We start from the raw sequence: 26,077 nt of genomic DNA, 5'->3' as shown, positions 1-26,077 counted from the left end.
CCGCCGCCACGCTCAGCCAATGAGAAGCCACCACCATCACCTGCAGCCAATGAGAAGCCACCACCATCACCTGCAGCTAATGAGAAGCCGCCGCCACGCTCAGCCAATGAGAAGCCGCCGCCACGCTCAGCCAATGAGAAGCCACCACCATCACCTGCAGCTAATGAGAAGCCGCCGCCACGCTCAGCCAATGAGAAGCCGCCGCCACGCTCAGCCAATGAGAAGCCACCACCATCACCTGCAGCCAATGAGAAGCCACCGCCACACTCAGCCAGTGAGAAGCCGCCACCGCCCTCCAATGGGCTTTCCTTCCATACAGCCCCGCCCACCCCCATCTATATAAAAGAGTTTCCCCGCCCGCTGCTTACAGGCTGCAGCTCCTCTGCTGCTCCTGGAGAAACGCTTTTTGCTGGTAAAATAACCGTTTTATCTTGCAAGGTCAACACTTTCCGGCCTGCGAATCCTCCAGCCCTGCCTGGGAAGCGGAGAACCCAGCTGGAAGACTTTATCTTTCCTCTCACGGATCTATGTGGCGCCCTCGCCCGAGGAGGCCGTTAACCCTGTGACCCGCCGTAAGTCACTAAAAGCCATTTTCGTGGGCTACGGGGCCCCGGAAGCGAACCAGTAAGGAATTCTGTTCTTCAAAAACCATTTCTTGTTTGCTCAGAAGCCAGTTTTCATCAGATGTTGATTTGGGCTTTGCAGACTGTAACCCACGCCCTGGGTTTCCTGACAAAACACCATGTTCTAGAGGACACGAGTCCCAAGGAGTGGACCCCCCCGCCCCCGGCCGGACACCCAGGCGGCCTCGCTCTATCGAACTGTGCCGCGTGTCAGGTTGTACTTGAGAAAAGTGCAAGATATTTTTTAATATTTTCTGCGGAGTTTAATGAATATGCTTTTGCGACGACTTAATGTGAATCTTTTGTAATCTGCCAGTAATCTTAATGTGCGATCATACTATATTATCAGGTTTGTAAAATGTATGGACTATAAAAAAGAAATTCTGAAAAGATGCAAAACTAATGCTATATTCATGCATTAATTACTGAAAAGTTGCACTGGCTCATCATTCCATTGTTGAATGGAAGCACGTTCAAATTTATGAAATGACTATTCAAGACTCAAGAGTATTTTCTGGCAAGAAAAACAATTATTCATTCAACAAATATTAGTGTTAGAGGTGTTAGGGTGCATCACTGAAATTTTGCCCTGTAGAGACTTCTGTCCTAGAGCAGAGATGGGAATGCAGAAGGAACAGCTGGCTTATTAATGTAACAACTGAGGAAACAGACAAGTTTTATCTTGGATACAGAGAAAGTATAAGGTGCACTTGGAAGATGCTGAAAAGAATTTCAACAATACAATTTTACCAACACAGGGTTCCCTGGGTGGCGCAGCGTTTTGGCGCCTGCCTTTGGCCCAGGGCGCGATCCTGGAGACTCGGGATCGAATCCCACGTCGGGCTCCCGGTGCATGGAGCCTGCTTCTCCCTCTGCCTGTGTCTCTGCCTCTCTCTCTCTGTCTCTGTGACTATCATAAATAAATAAAAATTAAAAAAAAAACAAAACAATTTTACCAACACAAATTCAAATTGTTATGTAAGATTTTTTATATGGAAAATCAGCATAATGTTTTAATAGGCTTATTTATATTTATATATGTAAACATGCAAATTCTTATTATTTAATAGGTTTATTTATTGTATACTTTTATTGATGAAAACATCTACACATACACAGAATAGAGCAGTGGACTTCATACATGTCACCCAGCTTTGGCAATCATTAGCATTTTGCCATACTTGTTTCACTGATCTTCAGTTTTCTTTTTGCTGGAGTAATTTCAAAGAAAACCCCAAACACGTCATTTCACCTGGAAAACCATCAATCGCATCTCAAATAAAAAAGGCATTTTCCGGGGCTCCTGGGTGATTGTCTGACTCTTGGTTTCAGCTCAAGTCATGGTCTCAGGGTCTTGGGATTGAGGTCAGACTCTGCCCTCAGCAGGGAGTCTGCTTGTCCTTCTCCATGCCCTTCCCCATGCTCTCTCTTGCTCGCTCGCTCGCTCTGGCTGTCTCAAATAAATAAAATATTTTAAAAGAAAAGACATTTTCTTACTTGTGGCATTTTCACACCTATGAAAATTCACCATGATTTCTTTTTTTTCTTAAATATTTATTTATTTATTTGTTTATTTGTTTATTTATTTATGATAGACCTAGAGAAAGAGGCAGAGACACAGGCAGAGAGGGAGAAGCAGGCTCCATGCAGGGAGCCCGACGCGTGACTTGATCCCAGGAGTCCAGGATCGCGCCCTGGGCCAAAGGCAGGCACTAAACCGCTGAGCCACCCAGGGATCCCCTCACCATGATTTCTTAACATCAGTTTGTGCCTATTTTAAATTTAAACTTGCCATTTCTGAAAAAGAAAATGTTCTTCCACAGTTGGGGTGTTGTTTTTTTTTTTTTTTTTAGTTTATTTATTCATGAGAGATACTGAGAGAGAAGCAGAGACATAGGCAGAGGGAGAGGCAGGCTTCCTGCGGGGAACCTGATACGGGACTCGATCCCAGGACCCCAGGATCATGGGCTGAGCCAAAGGCAGATGCTCAACTACTAAGCCACCCAGGGGTCCCTTGACGGTTGGTTTTATTCCCATCAGGACTCAAATGTGGTGCACACGCTGTATTTTGTTTCTGTGCCTCCTAGACCTCTCTCTCAGCCCACCCTCTCTGACTGGAGACAGGATCTGTGCTGTCACTGCCACAAGTGACTGAGCGGTGTATCCATCCCCCAGAATTCCCCAGTTGGGACCTGGCGTCTGTGGACTGTTGTTTCACTAGACCTTCTACCTGCAGAGTAGAAGTTAGCTCTAAATGTTTGACTAGATGCAGGATCTTTTTTGTTCAAGAATATTTTAAAAACCAAATATATATTTTTTTAAATGAATGACACTTGTGATGGTTAATTTTGTGCCAACTTGGCTAGGCCTATTTAGTCAAACATTGTTCTAGATTTCTCTGTGAAGGTATGTTCTAGGTGTGATTAACATTTAGATCATTAGACTTTGAGTAAAGCAGACGAGGCTCTCCAGTGTGATGAGCCTCATGCAGTCAGTTGAAGGTCTTAGTAGAGATGAGACTGACCTCCCTGAGAAAGGGGATTCTGATGGCAGACGACCTTCGGACTCAAGCTGCAGCATGACGTCTCCTGGGTCTCCAGCCTGCGGGAGAGAGGCACGATCCACATATACAGATAGTGATGAAGGATAAAGATAGAGACGCTGTAGATCGAGAGAGATGACATGGGTAGCGCACGTAAATCCTATTGGTTCTGCTTCTTAGGAGAACCCTGACAAGACAGTACTTCTTAAGGGAGAATATTTTAGGAAATACAGCTCCCCAAAATATAAAAAGGGCAACATGAAATGTCAAATTAACAAAAAGTAATGCTGAAAATATTGAAGTTATGCTTGCCTCCCATTTCTCTCTTCTGTGTTCAAACTGAACTTTGATGAATTTCAGAGGTGAGCTGTTGCTCTTGGATGGAAAAGAGTAGATTGTGGCCGGCTACAGTCACATTTTCCTAGTTAGTTTACACATCATTTAATATTAATTATGTTCTGGCACATTAAAAACAAACACATTTATTCCTGATAGGGCACCCACTCAACCTCCACTTTTATGTATTTTTTAATATGTAGCCCATTTCTTTTTTGTAAAATTGGCACTAATACCTATTTTGGGATGCTGCATAAAGCCTGGCCCAAAATAGCAATAAATGTCAATGGTCATTATCACCAGCATCACCACCATTTGCTTTGCTCTGAGTCCACGTGGAGCTCCTTGCACGGCAGAGAATGCATTTGCTTCCAGGGTGAGTTTATGAAATGATATTTTAAAAATGGGACTCATTTCCCAGGCCTCACTTAACAGTACTCCCAGCTGATACGGCCCGTCTCCCCCAAAAGCCGACCCTTTGCTTCCCCCAGAGGTCCCAGCTCCTCCCGCATTATTCACGGCCCTCTGGGCTGTGTGCAGTGGAGCAGAACAGCTCAAATGAGGTTCGTGCATTAGCGAGAAAGCTGCAGGGCAGTGAAGAAGCCTGCCCATCCCTGCCCCTTCCCAACCTACAAGGGGCCTTCTTTTAACACACCCGAAGTCACAACACATGGTCACGCCACATGGTCACAACACATGGTCACGCCAGCACCTGCCTGGCAGCTGCATGGCCTTGGGGAAACCTCTTAATCTCTTCAAGTTCCATTTATTAGTCTGTAAAAGAAGGACACTGTGATTTCGGGGCTCTGTGAGCATCTGCATGCGTGAGCATGAATGAAAGCTCAATAAAGGCAATAAATAGACAAACAGACGGATGGATGGACAGATGGCTGGCTGGCTGGAGTGTGTCTCTTGCAGATCCCAACACAGTTCCATATACCTGATCCTCGCCACATCCTTGTGATGTGAGCAGGGAAAGTAAAGTCCCCTTGCAAATGAGGCAAACGACGCAAGACCCTGGCAGGATGGAAGTGGGTGTCAGTTTTCACAGTAAAATGCAGTTTATCCTGGTTACCTCTCACCACAGTGCGAAGTTGAGGACAGGTGTCTTGTGTCAGGTCACTATTTCCTGCACGAATACTGTATGGACAATTTCTAAAGAAAAAATTTCTATCCCACTATGTCAACCTAAATTATCATACACCTTAAATATAGGTTAGTGTAAACTCCAAGCAAATGCGTAAACTGACTATCAATAGAGCCCTATGCCAGTGTCTCCGGCTGCCACCAGCGCCCAGGGCAGGGCTCCAGGGGGGACTCGCCCCGCCGCGGCCCCCCACCCCTTGCTCAGTCCAGGCCAGGCCCCAGGCTCCACTTGCTACTTTCCGTATTTCCTGTGGAAGCGGAGCGGCCAGGGAGACCAGCTGGGGCCGGGATGCAGCAGCCATCCCAGGGGGCTTCTCTCCACGCGGGGCCATCGCAAGGCCGAGGTGCTGAGCTTTGGCTCCCCAGGGGCGGTGAGCAGACAGACCGGGGCAGCCCAGCACCCAGGCGCCCGGCGCATCCGGGCCGAGCCTTGGCTCCCTCCCGCCGTCTGCTCGCCGCCCTCCCCGCTGCTGGGAGGGTGGCCCGGTGTGTGCCCAGGGCAGGGGCGCCTGCAGGCCTCTTGGGGTGCAGCAGCAGGGACAGGGTCGGGAGGCTGCGGGGCAGCAGGCCTGGCCCAGGCGCCACCCCCACCCCCCGGCCCCCCTCAGCTCCCTGGGACGCACTGGCCTCATTCCCCCTCGGTCTCCCGCTCCCGTAGCGCCTGCCACGTGCCGGACCCCGTGTTGGCCTCAGGGGGGAAGGCTGGGAACTGCTCAGAACCCAGGCTGGCCGGGCTGCGGTGGCCGGAGGCTGGAGGTCGGAGGCCAGAGGCCGGAGGCTGGAGGCCGGAGCCTACCCTTGAGGGCCCCGAAGCCGCAGCAGGGGCAGCAGGCCGCGCTGCATGCCCACGAGTCGCCCCCACCCAGTCGGCCCTGGGCGCCGCCGCACATGGGCACAACACGTTTTGTAAAAAAGCAGACAGATGCAGGTCAGTCGAGGTCTTCCTGTTGCAACGATGACCTTGCCTGAGCCTCCAGGTCCACCATGGGGTCAGCTCCGGGGTGCAGAGGGCGCGGGTCGGGCCAGGGGGTCGGCCTGGGGCTGCTCAGGGGGCTGCTCCCCCCACCCCCCCCCACAGCGGGGGCAGCCCCGCTGAGCAGACACCCCTAAAGCCACCCCACCCCGAGCACAGGCCAGCTGCCAGGCCTCCAAGGGGCGCCGGGATGGGGGCTGGCAAGCTCGTGGCCCTGTGAGCAGCGCGGGGTGGGGCTGTGCCACAGGAGTGCCAGGCTCCCCCACAGGTGCCCCTGACATCCCCTGTGGCCCCCCCCATCATTCAGGGGTCCCCGACATCCCCTGCTGCCTCACCGCCCCCATCATTCAGGAGCCCCTGACATCCCCAGAGGCCCACTCCGCAGTGGGGGTTCCATCCCAGCATGGAGATGTCAGGGGTCACAGCAGGGCCCCGCAGCGTGACTGCATTGCAGGTCTGGGCCTGAAGGATGTGGGTCAAATGAGGCCGCTGAGGTGCAGCTGTGTCCTCGGAGGCCCACTCCCTCCCGTGGTGGCTGCCTGAGGGGACGAGAAGGCGCAAGTGGCCGAAGCATCGGGGCCGAGTGAGCAACACGCTATACGGCTGGCCGAGCCGACCCCTCGACGTGGTGGCCTCTGCATCATCCGACAGCATGACACACATTCAAGTCCTTGTGACCTCAGGGGAGTGAGATCACTCAGGTCGACCTCTGAGCACAGTGACATTCAGTCAGAGATTAATAAGAAAAAATACCTAGAAAATTCCACCTTTGGAAATTAAGCCACAATTTCTAAATAGCCCTGGGACAGCAGAAGAACTCATAATGGGAATTAGAAAATACTAGGAACCGGGAGGTACTGAAAATAAATCAAAACATGCTGTTGCCGCCGCAGCAGCTCTAGAGGAGAAAGCAAGGGTGCGCGCAGCAGGAGAGGAAAGAAGCTACAACTCCACCGCCGGAGCAGCCACCCCCGTGGACGCGAATCCCGAGCCCGCCCAGACGGCCCGAGAGAAACCGAGGCTGGGGGTGCTGAGCTGTGCGCCAGGGCGACCGACAGAGCCGTAAACGGAGAGCAGGTTCCTTCCACCGGACGCAGCAAGTGTAACCTTAAGGAAAATAATGTCGAATCGGACAAAATAAAACTTAAGAACTTCCGTTTATCAAAATAGAGAGAAGACTAAGCCACGGAGCAGGTGTTCGCAGAACAAGCCTATGAAGGGCTTCGAGCCGGGCCCGCCAAGGACGTCGAGCTGAGGACCCTGGCTCCGGGAGCCCCACGGCGGCTGTGCACCCAAGGGGAACGTGTGGGCCCACATGCACCACCTGGCGCACCTGCTGGGGCTGGCCCGGGAGGCCACCCGCTGGCCACCCGCTGACCACCGGTGGGGCAGGACGTGGCGGGAACCCGCGGCAACACGGGGTCGGGGCTCACAGGTGCCCGTGAGCTGAGCGACGCCCACAGTGAGGGACAGGGCCCAGATGGCACCGGCCCGGCGGCTTCAACGGCCCCAGGGCTGGATGTCCCCCAGCCCAGCGGCCTCCCCCCTGGGACCTGGAGACCCGGCCCAGTCCCCGGGCAGCCGCCTTCTGCGGGGCTCTTCCCCGGAAGGGTGCAAGTCCGTCCTGGGGCCCCCCTCGAGGCCTAAGCACCTCCCAAACACCTGCTCCTAACGGCCCCCCGCCGGGAGCCTCAGCCTAGGAGTGTGGGCGGCACAAGCTTTGGGCTCCAGAGGCGGCCTGTGTGCCCCACCGGCCCCAGGAAGCTGCGTCACCGGGGGCACCACCCTTGGAGGCACTGCGTGCCGGGCACTTGGGGCGGCCGCTCGCGGCTGACGGTCTCGCTCGAGTGCTTGTTACAGGAGATGCACACCTGCACACCTGTCACGTGGTTGGGATATACCGTTCATATTGCAATGTAAAGTCAACTAAAAATCAAAACAATACTCACCAAAAGACGTAGACCTGGACCTACAGGCAGGGACGTTCCTTCACACCAGGTGAGAAAGGCTACAAAGCAGCACACACGGTAGGACCCGCTTGCCAACACAGCACATGCGCATGGAAACGGGATACACGCCAACACTCATTTCTTTAAAAATATTTATTGAGTATGTGCTATGCGCCAACACATAATTTACGTGGAAGACATCTCTACGACTGTACTATCCATGCAGAGTCCCGTCACATGCATCGCCGCCTCCAGGCCCTGCACGGCTTTGGGGCGCCCACCTTCGCACGACAGGGAGGGACCCGGGCAGCAAGGACACCATGACACATGATGCGTGAACAGCCACTTTCACAGGAGTACAAGGTTGATGCGCGTGTGCCCTACGAGTTGAGATCTAGACCTAGCTTAGGGACACGGTGCCACCGACTCGGCCACGAGCCAGACTGTGGACACCTGGGGACATAGCCTACTTCTAGAGCACAGACACGGGCAGTGACAGGGGTGACGGGTCCCCGCCGAGCCCCACGCGGCGCCTGTGGAGGCCCCGAGGAAGGGAGCGCACACGCACACGGGTGTCCCGCCGCCGGGCAGGGGAGCTCGCGGGCCACAGGAACACGGGCTCACATCCAAGCGCGTCTCCGCCCGGCTCGTTCCTGCAGCACCTGCTTCCCACAACTTCGACCATCATCTCCAGATGGGAAAGACCTTCTCTCCAACCTGAAAACAGACAAAGCAAATCAGTCCTAATAAACCGCTTGAGTGTGACTCACACGCAGCACCTCCTGATGACGACTCAGGATCGCACCAAAGAGCTTCAGGTGGAGAAGTTTTCTTAATGACCAACATTAAGACTTTGACATAAAATTGGCACAAAACAGGTAGGAGACCAGAGGAGAACCGTCGTGTCCCCTCTGCCGTCCTGCACCAGGTGTGGGAACGGCGGCCCGGCCCGCTCTCCACCGGGGCCTCCTGCACACGGGAAGGGTGCCCCTGGGCTGGGCCCCTGCCCTCAGACTCACCTTCCTGCCCCCATTTCCTGTTCTACCAATAACAGCACCCACTTCCCGTGAGGAGGATGAGAAAGCAGCGCAGGCGCGCGAGGCCGAGGCTGTGGCACCGCGACCGCCAGGCCCGTCTCCCAGCACCAGCGCCCAGCACCCACCCTGCGGCACGAGCCTTACTTTCTGCGATGTGGGGTCTTGTGTGGAAGTGACGGACCAGCTGAGCGCCACGGACATGTGCCTCCTCCACACAGGGTTTCTCTGCAACACAACCGAGCCTGTGACCACATCTCCCGAGAGCACGGACACGGGCTCGTCCATCATAAACAGCACCTGCTTCCAGTGGGTGGTTCTGCAAGAAACGGGGCACGTGTCACCTCTGTGGGGCGGACCCCCAGGCTCCCCTGCGGGGCAGACGCACCAGGCCCACAGCGAGGCCTCTGTGGGCGCCAGGGACTGGGCCGCAGCCCAGCGAGCATGCAGCTCTAGGTGCTCCCAGGCCCCCGCACCCTGGCACGGGGCGTCTACCACGTCCCTGCCCGGTCCCTAGGCTGCCAACGCCGAGTTCTAGTTTCCGCAGTGCAGGAAGGCCGCTGCCCCTGGGAGTCGGGCTGGAGGGGGTGTGGCAAGTGCGACATCTGGGACAAACGGTCATGCTCCGTGCTCTCCGGGTTCTGCAGGCCCTGAGGACACAGCTCCACGGCCTCGTGGTCATGCTCAGGCCTCACGTCCCTCCGGCCCCAGGCACCATGAGGGCCCCTGTCCCCACGTCCCAGAGCGCTGCCGGGGCTCGGCATCTGCCTGCCCCACCCCACCGTGTGCGGGCGCACGACCCCGGGGCCTGAGTTCCCGCCCTCGACTGGCGACAGCTCACATCTGTGCGCCGGGACCGGGAAGGGCGGCCGGAGGCCTGGCCCCGCCACCTCCACGGATGCTCCGGCCAACAGCCTGGCTCCTGTGGTGCGGACGGACGTGAGGCCCCGAGGACCCCCGCTGCAGCCAGTGTTGACCCGAGCAGCGGGCACCTACCGCACAGGCCCACGGAGGCCCCATGAAGGCAGCGCTGCGCCGGGCTGCTGGGTCCAGCTCCGAGGCCGACCGCAGCGCCCGGCACGCCCGAGCAGCGAGCAGCGCCAAGATGCTACTGCACAGAAGTGTCCCAGGGGCGGCTGGGGGCTCAGTCGGGGGAGCGTCTGCCTTCGGCTCACGGATGACCCCGGGGCCTGGGATCGAGTCCCGCATCGGGCTCCCTGCTCAGCGGGGCGTCTGCCTCTCCCTCCCCTACCCCTGCCCTCTGCTCATGTGCTCTCTCGCCCACTCTCTCCCTCAAATAAAATCTTTTAAAAAAATTTGTCTCAAGAAACACTGACCTTCCTCAAGAAAGTCTTGGGGAGTTAAAAGCCCCTACAATTCCACGGGTTGTGCTTGTATTAGACCATGAGAAGCTGAAGCAGCGTCCAGGGCAACTGAGGCAGGCAAAGTGCGCTCCGCCCGTTCATGCAGGGGTCAGAGGGCAAGCAGGGCAGCCCAGGGCAGGGGCGGGTGGGGCACAGTCCCGGTCCCCCACCCACCGCCCGCACACGCTGCTGCCTCCCCGACGGCAGTGTGGCAGGGGACCTGCACCCGCTCCTCCCGGGGCAGTGGAGCCCCTGCGGGTGCTGCACACTTACGGGTGAAATGGGCCTGTGCTCAGCACCAGCTGCGGCTCGTCCTCCTCCAGGCTCTGGAACCGGACACTGAACCAGGCCGTGAATCCATGCAGCGTGCCGGCCTTCCTGATCTCAAAGTGCAGCTCGCCTTTCATGGTCTGTTCAGGCAACGATAAGGAAGGGACGCAGCTCCCGTGAGCACGTGACAGCAGGCGGCGAGGGCTCCGGGGCAGGAACTAGCAGCTGTCCCCGCCAGCCCTGCTCAGATGCCGCTGCACTGCCCGGCCCCATGTCTAGTCCAGTAACTGTGGATGCAACTTGCTAGTGTCGCCAAACACAGCAAACCTGCTCCTAGGGAAAGAACTGCTAAAGCTGGCAGCACAAATTCACATGCGGCAGATAATCAGAAAAGGTTTCAAGTAACGTGGGCCTCATTTGCCTCATTTTCTGGCCCCATATTTGAGTGGAATCCTATTTCTTCTCAACTCTTGGCATAAAGAACCGGGCCTCTATACTGCGAAACTAAGTGCAGAGCCAACAGCTCAGCTCCCGGCTGAGCTCCAGGGGGTTCCAGGGACCTGCTCCCAAGCTCTGCACCTCCGAGCACACCCTTAAAATGAGACCCTCCTGAATGCACACGCACCACCTCGTGGCAACAGGGGGAATGTAAGAGTAAGAATTAAAAATTTTGTCATCCAGGGCAGCACAACTTAGAAAAAAAATTTTAACTTGAAATCCTTGAAGAAACTAGATATAATTTATTAGAATCTCAAGATGCTGAAAATATTAAACATAAATATAAAAATGACTGATGATGTTAAAGAGGTCCGTGAAAAAATAGTGTAAAAATACAAAATCAGAGCATAAAAAAGACAAGACTCAGGGAAAATCAAAGGCAAGGTTCCTCAATCTGTGTATTCTCACAGAGTCTGGTACGTGCGCCGCCCACTTAGCCTCCGGCGCTCTCACCTCCAGGTCAGCGATCTGCACGGTTCTCATGTCCAGCTGCAGGATGGTGCACGGTTCAGACAGACAGTCTTCTGGCTTCAAAATGTGGTTGTACTTGGGCTTCGAAAAAAACTCCTTAATCGCTAAAGATCTAGGGAAAAAGTCAAAGGAGTTGCTCAGAGGCGTGAACCAACAGCTCAGGTTCTGACACACGCACCCGCTTTGTCTCCAGCGTGAGCAGGAATTCCACGCCACCGTGTGCGGCACGAGGGCCCCAAGGCAGGGCCGGGGGTCCCTGGGGCGGCCCGCTGAGCGTGCGCTGTGTACGAGCACACCTACACCCTCCTGGTGGGGCCTGAACACACCAACACCCTTCCCACGCAGGCTGCCCGGCCCACCCCACCACCGTGGCTCCGGTCACCGCGGCCCCCTCCCGACACGCGGACAGGAGGTCTGTGGGAGCTGAGCGCCGGGTCACCGCGCAGACACTTGGTCGTCTCACGGCACAAGCAGGGTGAGGACGGTGAGATGTGCACACACGGCCCTGTCTAGGAGGCTCCGTAGGAAATGCTCTGAAGCGGCAGGACTGCGGGCCATGGGCCGATCAGGGCAGCCCTCCCCTGCGCCGGGCGTCCTCCCGCCGTCACCTGCGCTGCTGAGCGCTGTGCCTGCCACAGCCACCTAGTGGCTCCCACGGAAATGCTTCCAAAACTAAGCACAGCAGTGACTTACGAAATGGCAATTAAATGTCAACAACTTAATAAAGATTCCACAGTAGGTACAAATTTTTAATATTTTTCTGATAAAAATAATTGCGCATGTATAAGGAATTGGGAAAATACAGAAAAGTACAAAGAAAAACCTCGAACCCCCTGCCCTGCGTCGGCACCCATCTGTGGTCATATATTCATACATAGCTTTAGGCAAAGTCGAGGCCATTGTGTACACATGGTTTGGGCATCTCCTGCCCGGGAGGACACACGGCCATGGACGCGGCTTCCCACGTGCGGTACAGGGGCTGGACGGGGGTGGCCTGGACAGTGCGGGCCGCCCACTGCACTCGGCTCCTCCGTCACACCTCAGCCAGACACCACGAACCGCTGTTTTAATTTCATCTTGTTCACTTGGCAAAAACGGCATTTACCCTAATTTGTATTTCAATCACTAATGTTGCAATTTTTTCAAATATTTATTGGTGATTTTATTTAGTTCTGTGACTTGCCTTTTCCTGTGACTTGCCTCTAATTTCACCGGATAGTCCTCGTCTCCTGACTCTAGGGTCTGTCACCTGTCACCTGGCGCCTTGCTCCAAGCACTCGCTGCCCTTTTCAGTCACGTGTGCTGCCGCCACGCGGATGCTGACAACTCCCAGACTCAGGCCAGGGCCGCCTTCTCTCTGTGAACTTCCCGTCTGACCCCGACACACGGGCCCCACAGATCCTGTCGCTGATGCGGATGTTCTCACACACAACTCCTCAATCCACATAGGGTTACACTTCAATGCACAGCGTGAGAGGAGACATTTCGAGGGCTCACCAAGGGCCACGACCCCTATGCCACTGCTGCTTTCCTGCCTCGGGGCCACCGTGACCCCATCTCCGCGGCTCTGCCCGATACCTGGCCCGTGGCAGCCTCCTGACTGCTCGATGGTAGCCCTTCCCGGCCCTTCCTGCCCGCTCTCCCCGGACCAGCGGCTCTGCCGGGGCCTCTCCTCCTCCCTCGGGGTTCAGAGTGCAGCCCTTACCTTTGTGTTACTAGGTCTTGTTTTGAATCAACAAAAATCAAAAAGGCCCAGAGGCGCCCGCCTTGCTGCCAACTCCCCACGTGGGCATCCAGCAGGTGCCGCGGCCCCCTGCCCTCGCGGTGTGGGACAGGCCTCCCCAAGTTCCTGACAGCGGGGCCCTCCCCTCGCTGCCGGGGCTGACAGCACCACGGCACACCGGCCTGTCCCCATGCCCTAGAAGGGGCGACACGGGAATGAGGAGAGCAGCCACTCTGGAGCACTGCCTCCTTCGCAAACTGCCAGCAGTGGCTTCACAGATACATCTTCTGATCCTTTAAAAACGTACAGCTCTTAGTAGGAACAGACATTTGCGGGCTGGCAAGGGCCCCGTGTTTAACCACGGCCACACTTTCCCTCCAGACTTGAGAACTCAGACTGCAAAAGGCGCGTCAGTGCCCGTCCCATGCGTCACCGTCACCGGTGCGAAGCACGAAGGCCACCACGCGAGGTTCCCAGGCCCAGGAGGGAGGGAGGGTGGGAGGGTGGTGACCGGGTCACAGGGAGCCCGCGGCCGCACTCACTTGAGGGCGCTGAGGTTGAACTCGTAGGCGTTGTCCCAGAACAGGACCTTGCTGCGGTAGTCCCGGTCGGCGCTGCAGGGCACCAGGTGCAGGGCGGCCGTGGTTGGCCAGATGATGCCGTCCTCCTTCAGCCACACGTCCCGGGCATACAGGATCGACTCAATCATGAACTCAAACTGCACAGGAGGAGACACAGGGGGACAAGGTGACCGAGGCCCGCGTCTGACAGGCAACCTGGGAGGGCAGATCTCGGACCCGCACGCCAGTGGGGGCGCCAGTCCCCTCCACGGCCCGGGGTGCAGTCACGCGAGCTCCCCCCTGGACCCGGCAGCAGCCAGGAGAGCCCGCACCCTCGCCCCCTCCCTCGCCCCGAAGTGCTGCAGGGTTTTAACTGTCAAACCATGCAAGTTTGGCCTGGGGTACTCTCAGAATTTTCATGAGTCGGTAAGTTGACTGACATCACTTCTTAAAAACATGAAACATTAAAGCAGGAGTGCCACGGAGGTTCACCTGGTACCTAAGTCAGAAGAGCAGCCCAACACCGCCTCACACCCCTTGGAATGCACCGGACAGACGGGGATCGGGGCTGTTCACAGCCCCGAGGAGCCAGCCTTCGTGTCTGAACCAGTGTGCCGGGGAGTACGGCTCAGGCCAGAGGCACTTCATCCTGCAGCTGATGGGAAGCCCCAAGAGGGGTTTTTTCTTTAATTTAGAAGTAATTCAGTATGAAAAGATTTAGAAAACTCAGAAAAGCACAAAAATAAAAGTCATGCATAAACTCAGCACCCAAATGGAACCACTGTTTGGCAGTTTATCCTCAAGGACTCTTCTTCACCTACACATACATGCACTCATAGGAAAATTACATACATATAATTTTTATTTTTTTTAATTATCACTAATAAATCAGTTAGTCTATAAATTTTATAAATTTTAATGCTTGGGGATCCCTGGGTGGCTCAGCAGTTTGGCGCCTGCCTTTGGCCCAGGGCGTGGTCCTGGAGTCCCAGGATCAAGTCCCGCATTGGGCTCTTGCATGGAGCCTGCTTCTCCCTCTGCCTGTGTCTCTGCCTCTCTCTCTCTCTCTCTGTGTGTCTCTCTCTAATGAATACATAAATAAAATCTTTTTTAAAAAATTAAAAAAATAAATTTTAATGCTTGTATGGCTCTGAGTAACCAGAAGCAAAATCAGGATACAGAACAGGAACCCCAAAACACTCCTCGTGATTGCTTCTGTGGTCGCCTCTTCCCACCACCTCCAACCTCTGGAAACCACTAACAGGCCTCCCTGTGGTTTTGTCTTGAGAATGCGGCATAAATAGAATCATATAATATGTAATCTTTTGAGACTGGCTTCTTTCACTCATAATATCAACTTTTTCATAGGCTAAAAGGTTCTGTCCTGTGCTTTCTATCCTGTTCAGTTTACCTGTCTTTCCTTGTTACAGTATCACAGTGTTTTAACTCTCTATGTAACTTTAATTATGCCAGTCTAATGTCTCTGGGGTTTGTCCATGATATCTGTATATCAATAGTTCATTCCTTATTGCCCGGTAGTATTCCACTTGTGTGTGGACCACAGTTGTTTATCCAATCACCTGTTGAAGGACACTTGGGTTGTTTCCAGTTTTTGGCAATCATAATTAGAGCTAGTATAAATATTCACATACAGGTTTTTGTGTGAGCACAGCTTGTGTTTCTCCAGTGTAAATACTCAGAAGTGTAATAACTGGGTCATATTGTAAATGTACCCATAAATTTATAAGAAACTGCCAAACTCTCTTCCAGAGTGGCTGTGTGATTACTATGGGTTTTAATTGCTCCATAGCACCTGGTGTTATTGTTTAAAAGTTTAGCCATTTCATTTTAATTTGTATTTCCCTTATGGCTAATAATGTTTAATGTCTTTTCACATGCTTATTTCTCATCCATATATACACTCTGGTAAAGTATCTGTTCAAGTCTTTTGCCCATTTTTCACTCAGGCTTGTTTACTTTCTTGTTGAATTTTGAGAGTTCTTTGTATATTCAGTATACACATTAGATATGCAATTTGCAAGTATTTTCTTCTAATCTTATCATGCCTTTTCATTTTATTTTACAGAGCGACACTTTTAATATTGATTAAGTCTGGCATATCAACTTTTTCTTTAATGGATCATGCTTCAAAAATCAACTAAAAAGGGCAGCCTAGGTGGCTCAGCGGTTAGGCACCTGCCTTCGGCCCAGGGCGTGATCCTGGAGAGCTGGGACTGAGTCCCATGTCGGGCTCCCTGCGTGGAGCCTGCTTCTCCCTCTGCCTGTGTCTCTGATTCTCTCTTTCTCTCTCTCTCTGTGTCTCTCATGAATAGATGAAATCTTAAAAAAAAAAAAAAAAAAAAGGAATCAACTAAAAACTCCTTGCCTAACCCATGAAGATTTTCTCCCAATATTCCTTCTGAAAGTTTTATAGTCTATGCAATTAGATCTAGAATCAATTTTGAATTAATTTTTTGGTAGAAGGTATGAGGCTTAAAAATGAAGTTCATTCATTTCTTTTTTCTTTCTTTCCTTTTTTCTTTTGTATATGGATGGCCAAATATACCAATATCTTCTAATGAAAAAAAAAATCTTTCCTCCATTAAATTGCTTTTGTTTCCCTGTTAAAAATCAACTGACTCTATTTTTAGAAATCTATTTCTCTATTTTGTTCCACTAAATGTGTCCATCCTTTCACGAATATCACACTGTCTTGACTACTATAGCTTTATGATAAGTTTTACAGTGAAGCATGTAATTCTTCCAATTTTATTCTTTTAAAAACTGTATCCGTTGGGGCACTGAGGTGACTGAGTTGGTTAAGTGTCTGCCTTTGGCTCAGGTCACGATCCCAGGGTCCTGCGATGGAGCACCAAGTCGGGCTCTCTGCTCAGCGGAGAGTCTGCTTCTCCCTCTCCCTCTGCTCCTCCCCCTCTCTCAAATAAATAAATAAATAAATAAAATCTTTTAAAAATCCTATCAGCTATTCTAGTTTCCTTCTACACAGATTTTTACAATGAGCTTGTCTATACTGACAAAAACAATCCTGCTTAGACTTGGATTAGAACTGTATTACAGCTACAGATCAGTTGGAGAAGAGACTCTTTACTAGGTTGTCTTCCAGTCCATGAACACCATGTTTCTCCATTTATATGGGTTTTCTGTGACTTCTTTCATCAGCATCTTATGGTTTTTGGCATACAAAAACTGTATGTGTCTTGCTACCTAACTGTTTCATGTTTGGGGGCCTACTCCAAATGCTTCTCTGTACATTGTAGCATATGAAAATATGACTGCCTTAAAAAATAAAAAAAATTAATTAAAAATATGATGCCTTTTGAATGTTAACCGTACACTCTGTGATCTTCTTAATTTGCCTTTCAGCTCAAGGAAATATTTTGGAGATTCCTTGGAACTTTCTACAAAGACAATCATGTGGTCTGAGGATAGGGATGGTTTATTTCTTTGTTTTCAATCTGTGTGCCTTTTATTTCTTTCATTTTTGCACTGGTTAGGATTTCCAGTACAATGTTGAACAGGAATTGTAGTCATCCCACCTTTTCCTGCTCTTATGGGGAAAGCACTGATCTTTTTTTTTTTTTTTAATTTTATTTATTTATGAGAGAGACAGAGAGAGAGAGGCAGAAACACAGGCAGAGGAAGAAGCAGGATCCCTGCAGGGAGCCTGACCTGGGACTCAATCCCGGGTCTCCAGGACCACGCCCTGGGCCGATGGCAGCGCGAAACAGCTTAGCCACCTGGGCTGCCTGGCCCTGATACTTTCACCATTAAGTGGCCATATGTTTTTTGTAGATGCCCTTTACCAGATTGAGTAAATTCCTTTCCTCTTTCAAGTTTGTTGAGAATTATGAAGTGAAGCTGAATTTTCCAGCCCAACATACAAGAAGCTTAGAGGTTGTCATTCTGTCCTAACAAGTAAAAAGCAAATGAAAAATCAAGAACTCTTCTTAGACATGTAAGAGGTATTAGGTCACAGTACAATCTGCTCCCTCCAAAATGAGAGAATTAAACAGGCTTATATAGAGAATCACAAATTACTAGAGCAGAAACCTCCCCTGGAACCACACCAACTGTAATTGATGAATTGCTGGAGGTTTGGTGTGGACAACTCTAAGTGTTACACACTCCAGGCAGGCTCAGTCATAAGGGCACCCCCACATGTTTGTGAGTTTTCCCTCCTGGACCTCTACCAGGTTCCCACAGTAAATATCAGAGAAAAATCCCCTGACACTTCTGACAGGACATTGGGAAAGAAACCATTGTGAAATATGCTAGAGTATTCTGTTCTTCCTAATAGGCTCTGTCCTTCGGGGAAACTAGGTAATCAGAGCCTAACCTAACTGAGCTGGGAAAAGGGAAATACTCAACTCCAGACCCCTGTAGCCATCCTGTCCCACCTAAAAGGGTGAAAAGAAACTAAGAAACATTTTTGAAGCTCACGGTTTAGAGCCATAAGTTCACTGAAGGACTGAGACCTAATCATAGGACCAGAGGATGTTTCCACATGCTCCATACTTCACCACCACATTACTAAAAGCCTGTTTAAAGCAGTTCCTTGGGCAGCCCTGGTGGCGCAGTGGTTTAGCGCCGCCTGCAGCCCAGGGTGTGATCCTGGAGACCCTGGATTGAGTCCCGCGTTGGGCTCCCTGCATGGAGCCTGCTTCTCCCTCTGCCTGTGTCTCTGCCCGCCCCCCCGCCCCGTCTCTCATGAATAAATAAATAAAATCTTTAAAAAAATAAAAAATAAAATAAATAAAAAATGAAGGAAAATAGATTTTCTTAGATAAAGAGAAACTGAGGGAATTTGTTGTCAGGAGACCTGCCTTCCAAGAAACGTTAAAAAGAAGTTCTTTAGAGGGAAGGACATGATACAGACTGAAATATATAAAATTATAAACGAAGAGACATTGCAACTGATATCACACAAATACAAAGGATTGCAATAGACTACTATGAACAATTATATGCCAATAAACTGGATAATCCAGTAGATAAATTCCTAAAAAAACATACAAACTACCACAACAGAATCATGAAAAAACAGAAAACCTGAACAGACCAATTACTAGTAAGGAGATTGAATTAGTAATCAAAAAATTCTCGACCAACAAAAGTCCACAATCAGAGAGCTTCACAGGAGAATTCCACCAAATATTTGAAGATCAATACCAAATCTTCTCAAGCTCTTCTAAAACACCAAAGAGGATGGAACACTTGCAAACTCATTTTACAAGACCAGCATTACCCTGATACCAAAGCCAGATGAGGACACTTTACAAGGAAATTATAGACCAATATCCCTGATGAATATAGATGGAAAAATCCTTAAATAAAAATTAGCAAACTGAATTCAACAGTACATTGAAAGGACCATATGCCTTGATCAAGTGGGATTTATTCCTGGGATGCAAACACACTTCAACATAGTAAATCCATAAATGTGATATACCACATTAACAAAATGAAGAATAAAAATCATATAATTACCTCAATATATGCAGAAAAAATATCTGATAAAATTCAACTACATTCTGTGATAAAAAAATTTAAAAAACTGAGTATTAGGAAAACATACCACAATAATACCACATAACATAATAAAAGCCATATATGTCATGCCTAGAACTAACACCATACTCAAAAAGCAGAAAGCAAAAAAATAAATAAATAAATAAATAAATAAAAGGCAGAAAGCTTTCCTGTAAGATCAGGTGAAAGACAAGGATGCCCACTCTCACCACTTTTATTCAACATAGTACTAAAGTCCTAGCCACAGCAATCAGGCAAGAAACAGAAATTTAAAAAGCATTCAAATCAGAAGGAAAGAAGTAAAACTGTATTTGCAGATGACATGACATTATATATAGAAAATCCTAAAGACTCCACCAAAAAAATTGTTAGAACAAACAAATTCAATAAACGTGCAGAATATGACATCAATATACAAAAATCAGTTGCGTTTCTATACACTAACAATGAACTATCAAGAATTAAGAAAATAATCCCATTTACAGTTGCATCAAAAATAATAAAATACCTCAAAATAAATTTAACCAAGGAGGTAAAAGACAATGAAGAAAGAAATTAAAGAAGACACTAATAAATAGAAAGACACCCCCTGTTCATAGATAGGAAGAATTAAAATTGTTTACATGTCCATACTACTCAAAGCAATCTACAGGTTCAATTCAATTCCCATCAAAATTTCAAGGGCATTTTTCACATAAATAAGAAAAGCAATCCAAAGGCTCCAAATAAACATAGCCTCTTCAGAAAGAACAAAGCTTCCTGACATCACGCTTCCTGATTTCAAACTATATTACAAAGCTATCGTATTTAAAACAATATGGTACTGCCATAAAAACAGGCACCTAGATCAATGGAACACGACAGAGTCCAGAAATCAGCCCATGCATACATAATCAATTAATTTTCAACAAAGAAGCCAAAAATATATAATGGGGGGAGGAGAACACCTTCAAAGTGGTGTTGGGAGGGACGCCTGGGTGGCTCAGCAGCTGGGAGTCTGCCTTCGGCTCAGGGCGTGATCCAGGAGTCCCGGGATCAAGTCCTGCATTGGGCTCCCTTTGGGGAGCCTGCTTCTCCCTCTGCCTGTGTCTGTGCCTCTCTCCTTTTTTTTTTTTCATGAATAAATAAATAAAATCTTTTTTAAAATGGTATTGGGAAAACTGGATTACTGCATACACAAGAGTGAAACTGGACCCCTATCTGACAACACACACAAAAATCAAGTCAAAATAGATTAAAGACTTGAACTTAAAACCATAAAATTCCTAGAAGAAAACACCGATCTTGCCAATAATTTTTTGGATTAGACACCAAAAGCAAGGGCAACAAAAGCAAAAATGAACATGTGGGACTACATCAAACTAAAAAGGCTCTGCACAGCAAAGGAAACCATCAACAAAAAGATAAACTATGGAATGGGAGAAAGTATTTGCAAACTATATAACCAATAAGGGGCAAAAACCCAAAATATACAAGGAACTCCTACAACTCAATAGAAAAAATATTGTTCTAATTGGGCAAAGGTACATTTTTTTTTCCAAAGGAGATATACAATGGGCAGTAGGTACATGAAAAGGTGCTCAATATCACTATCGGGGAATGCAAATCAAAACCACAATGAGGTATCACATCATACCTGTTATCTCTATTATCAAAAAAACAAAAAGTGGGACGCCTGGGTGATGGAGTCGGTTGGGCACCCCACTCTTGGTTTCAGCTCAGGTCGCGATCTCAGGGTGGTGGGACTGAGCCCCATGTCAGGATCTGTGTGCAGCAGGGAGTCTGTTTCTCTCTCTCTCTCTCTCTCTCCCCCTCTCCCCCCTCCGCCGCTCCCACATGCTTTCTCTAAAATAAAAAACAAATCTTAAAAAAAAAGACAAAAGGTAATAAATGCTGGCAAGAATATGGAGAAAAGAGAACCCCTCAACATTGTTAGTGGGAATGTAAACTAGCACAGCCACTATGAAAAATAGTAAAGAGGTTCCTCAGGAAATTAAAACTAGAAAATACCATGTGATGGGCAGCCTGGGTGGCTCAGTGGTTTAGCTCCGCCTTCAGCCCAGGGCGTGATCCTGGGGTCCCGGGATCGAGTCCCACGTCAGGCTCCCTGCATGGAGCCTCCTTCTCTCTCTGCCTGTGTCTCTGCCTCTCTCTCTCTGTGCTTCTCATGAATAAATAAATAAAATATTTTTTAAAAAAAAACCACTGAATTTTATTAAAAAAAAAAAAAAAGAAAATACCATGTGATCCAGCAATCCTACTTCTGGGTTTACATCCATAGAAAACACAATCATTATCTCAAAGAGATCTGTACTCCCATGTTCACTGAAGCATTATTCACTATTACCAAGATATGGAAACAACCTAAGTGTCCACTAACAGATGAATAAAGAAAATGTGAAAAAAAAAGAAAATGTGAGAGATATATACATGTACAATACCATAAGATATATAACTATAGATACACACAATGGATTACTCAGCCATGAGAAAGAAGGAAATCCTGCCATCTGCAACAACATGAAATAAGCCACAGAGAGATGCATAAAAACTGCATCATATTGCTTATATGTGAAATCTTAAAAAAAAAAAAAAAAGTTTTAAGTTGAACTCATAGAAACAGAGTAGAAAAGTGGTTACCAGGAGCTCAGGGGTGAGGAAAATAGAAGACACTGGTAAAAGGGTACAAACTGTCAATTATAAAATGAATAAAATCTTAACTGTGGTGACTACAGTTGACAACACTGTCATTGTGAGGTGACAGATGTGTTAACTCAACGGGGGGAAGCTGTCAATAATGTATACAGATATCAAATCATCATACTGCATACTTTAAGTATCTGACAATTTTATAATTACACCTCAATGCAAATGAAGGTAGATGACAGATGGATGGATAAATAGATTATAGATGAAGAAGTGAGCTTCAAGAAAGATTACAATTGAGGACTATTTTTAGTTCTCAATTTGGAAAAAGTTGGAAATGATCTACAAAGTGAATATAACATCAATTATGAAAATATGAATCTTAAGTTCAAATCATCAAAGCGTGTTCATGTGAGGTTCTAAACCAACATGCCTTTGAGCATTAAATTAATTTACCCTTAATTTATGCTCACTAAATTCCCTAATTTTATTTGCTTAAAAAAAATATATTTTTTAAAAAGTGGAGGAAAAACCAGGAACAAAGAACAAACGGAACACGGCAACAAATGTGGTAGATACATTAATCCAACTACGTTAATAATCACTCTGAATGTCGATTGTCTAAATATACCAATTACAAGACAGAGATTATCAGAGTGGATCAAAAACTAAGATGCAATGAGGTGCTGCCTACAGGAAATCCACTATAAATGTACAGACGAGGGGCGCACGGCGGCTGGCTCAGTCAGAGGAGCGTGCAAGTCCTGATCTCAGGGTCATAAGGTTGAGCCCCACATGAGGTGCAGAGATGACTTGAAGAAATTTTTTAAAAAAAGAAAACTTAAAAAGGTAAAACAAATAAATAAATATACTGACACATATAAAAGTAAATGGATGGGGAAAGATCTCTGCTGCTAACACTAATCAAAAGAAAGCAGCAGTTAATTTCAGACAGAGCAGACATCAGAGGAAGGAAGTTATCAGAGATAAAGGGGGCAAACATAGTGATAAAGGGGTCAATTCTATAGAAGACATTAGGCCCGTAACAACCGAGGATCACTGTGAAAGGCAAAACAAACAGAGCTGTAAGGAGAAACAGATGACTCAGGAAAGGGCAGGATCCAGCGGAGAGAAAGTCTGCAAGGACACAGCTGACTCAACACCACCCTCTATCCACTGGACCTAAAGCACATCTACAGATGTCTTCATCCAACACCACATGCCTCCTTCCCAAGCCCACACCAGGAGAGACACATTCTGGGCCATAAGACACATCTTAACCAATTTGAAAAATAGAAACTATACAATGTCTCCTCTCAGACCACAAAAGAATTAAACTAGAAATCAGTAACAGAAAGTTAGCTGGAAAATAAAAAAAAAAAACCTTGAGAGATTAAACAACATTTCGGGGGGGGGGGGGGGGGTAAAAACACACGGATCAAAGAAGAAATCTCTTAAAAATATATATATATTTTTTTTATGATAGTCATACAGAGAGAGAGGCAGAGACACAGGCAGAGGGAGAAGAAGCAGGCTCCATGCATCGGGAGCCCGACGTGGGATTCGATCCCGGGTCTCCAGGATCGCGCCCTGGGCCAAAGGCAGGCGCCAAACCGCTGCGCCACCCAGGGATCCCTCTTAAAAATATTTTGAATGGGATCCCTGGGTGGCGCAGCGGTTTAGTGCCTGCCTTTGGCCCGGGGCGTGATCCTGGAGACCCGGGATCGGATGTCACGTCGGGCTCCCTGCATGGAGCCTGCTTCTCCCTCTGCCCGTGTCTCTGCCTCTCTCTGTGTGATTATCATGAATAAATAAATAAAATCTTTAAAAAAAATATTTTGAATGTTGCCAAACTTCTTGTGCATTAATTGACAGTCATGTAGACTACAAACATAGGTTACATAGACTTATTTCTGAATACTGAACCATCCTTGAATTCCAAAAATAATCTCTTCTTTGTTGTGACGTTATTCCCTATATGCCCTGCAGGACTACATCTGCTAGTATGTCTGAGGAGTTCTGCATTTATGAACATGAGTTATCGGTCTGTAGTTTTTGGTTTGGATTTGGTAACCCCAAAGAGCTGAGAAGTCTATCCTCTTCGGTTTTCTGAAAGCCATTGTTCCGATCTGGTGTTGTTTCTTCCTTAAATGTGTTCGTACATTTTACCAGTGAAATAATTTGGGCCTACAGATTTCTCTTCAGAAAGTTTTCAACTATAAATTCAGTATCTTTATTAGTTATTTGATTATTCAGGTTATCTACTTCACTGTGGGTTAGTTGTGTGAAAGTCTGCTGTTTTCAAAAGAATGGATCTTTTTCATCTAAATTACTGAAGCTATGTATGGAGGGAACCAGAGGAGGAGTAACAACGCACTCAAGACCAGGTCAGTAGGGGCCCCTGGGGGCTCAGTGGCTGAGCATCTGCCTTTGGCTCAGGTCATGACCTGGGGTCCTGGGATCAGGTCCTGCATCGGGCTCCCTGTGCCCACTTCTCCCTCTGCCTGTGTCTCTGCCTCTCTCTGTGTCTCTCATGAATAGATAAATAAAATCTTAAAAAAAAAAAAAAGAGATGAGGTCAGTATACCTCAAACTCCAGTCTTCTTTCCCGAGCTTCCTGCTACCGTATGCTTCTCAAAGTCCTCAAGGAGTGTCTCCCGCACCCTGTCCTGGACCTATTGCTGCATTACCTGGGGGAGACACAGTGGAGTGTGTTTACTCTGCCTTACCTGGAACTGAAGAGAGATCATTTCTATGTATGATTTTTATTTTGAAGATTTACATGTTTGAGAGAGAGCGTGAATGGACAGTGGGGAGGGGCAGAGGGGGAGAGAGCTAAGGCAGACTCGGTGCTCAGTACAGACCCCAATGTGGGGCTTGATCTCATGACTCTGAAATCATGACCTGAGCCAAAACCAAGAGTCGGACACTATCTGACTATGCCACCCACACATCTCGCTATGTATGATTTTTTAAAACAAAACTGGAATCATATCGTACATGATTTTTTGTGCTTTTTCTAAAAAATCCAACCTATGGTTTTCCTCTAAGATTATTACAAGTTTAAGGTGTACAGCCTGGGGATTTGGTTTGTATGTACTGTGAAATGACCACAATAGGTTTAGTTCACATCTATCACCTCATATTGACACATTAAAAAGAAAAAAAGGGGACGCCTGGGTGGCTCAGCGGTTTAGCTCCTGCCTTCAGCCCAGGGCGTGATCCTGGAGACCCGGGATCGAGTCCCACGTCAGGGTTCCTGCAGGGAGCCTGTTTCTCCCTGCCTGGGTCTCTGCCTCTCTCTCTGTGTCGCTCATGAATAAATAGATAAAAAAGAAGAAGAAGAAGAAAAAGGAAGAAGGAAGAAGGAAGAAGGAAGAAGGAAGAAGGAAGAAGAAGAAGAAGAAGAAGAAGAAAGAGGAGGAAGGATTAAGAAGAACGAGTATAGCATCCTCCTAAGCAACGTCATACTTAGCGTCGTGTAGTCGGCTTCTTCTTCGCTTGTCTTCCCTCCTCCCCCCTCCTCCCCTCCTCCTCCTCCCCGCCTTCCTACTCCCCCTCCTCCTCCCTCCTCCTCCTCCTCCTCCCGCCTCCCCCTCCTCCCAGCCTCCCGTCCCCCTCCCCCATCCTCCCTCCTCCTCCCCTCCTCCACTCCTCCCGCATAATAGACCAAAGAAAGGGGATGCCTAGGTGGCTCAGAGGTTGAGCATCTGCCTTCAGCTCAGGGTGTGACCCCAGGGTCCCGGGATCGAATCCCACATCGGGCTCCCTGCAGGGAGCCTGCTTCTCCCTCTGTCTGTGTCTCTGCCTCTATCTGTGTCTCTTCATGAATAAATAAAATCTTTTTTAAAAAATAGAAGAAAATGAAAGAAAAAGAAAAAGAAAAAGAAAAAAAAAAAAAACAACTAAGCCTTGTGGTAGAAACTCTCAGATCTACGGGCTGACCTTTGAACAAGCAGGGACTAGGGCACTGACACTCCATGCAGTCAAAAATCCACCCATAACTTTTGACTCCCCCAAAACTTGATTACTAATAGGCTGCTGGCGTCCTGTAGCCTTACTGGTAACACAAATAGTCAATCAACATGTATTTTATGTTATTTGTATTGTATACTGTGCTCTCACAATAAAGCAAGCTAGAGAAAAAAAAATGTTAAGGAAATCATAAAGAAAATCCACTTACTATACTGCCCCATATTTATCAAGAAAATCCCACATCTAAGTGGACCCACATGGTTCAAACCCGCGCTGTTCAAGGGTCGACTGGACTCTCGAGATGACTGGCCCGGACGTTACACAGCAGTATTGCTGCAGTCACCAGGCTGCACCTGACGGCCCGGGGCCCGCCTCTCTTGTACCCGGCAGTCTGTACCTATGACAAACGGCCTTCCA

General features: G+C 48.7%; 1 protein-coding gene across 3 annotated transcripts in view; it reads right to left on the bottom strand.

Moving 5' to 3' along the window:
• Positions 1–7,704: 7,704 nt before the first annotated feature.
• PRMT2 (protein arginine methyltransferase 2) overlaps positions 7,705–26,077 on the bottom strand; it is a 33,757-nt gene continuing 15,384 nt past the window's right edge. For all 3 annotated transcript variants that reach the window (XM_038581716.1, XM_038581717.1, XM_038581718.1), the window contains exons 7-11: positions 13,472–13,647; positions 11,189–11,318; positions 10,241–10,377; positions 8,751–8,922; positions 7,705–8,286 (exon numbers count right to left, since the gene is read on the bottom strand). In XM_038581716.1, coding sequence (XP_038437644.1) covers positions 8,254–8,286; positions 8,751–8,922; positions 10,241–10,377; positions 11,189–11,318; positions 13,472–13,647 — 648 coding nt within the window. In that variant the 3' untranslated portion in view covers positions 7,705–8,253. The remainder of the gene's footprint in view (positions 8,287–8,750; positions 8,923–10,240; positions 10,378–11,188; positions 11,319–13,471; positions 13,648–26,077) is intronic.

This window comes from Canis lupus, chromosome 31 (assembly GCF_011100685.1).
Source record: "Canis lupus familiaris isolate Mischka breed German Shepherd chromosome 31, alternate assembly UU_Cfam_GSD_1.0, whole genome shotgun sequence".
Classification (NCBI taxonomy): domain Eukaryota; kingdom Metazoa; phylum Chordata; class Mammalia; order Carnivora; family Canidae; genus Canis; species Canis lupus.
The sequence above is the reverse complement of the archived record's forward strand: the minus strand, read 5'-3'. Positions and strand labels throughout refer to the sequence as shown.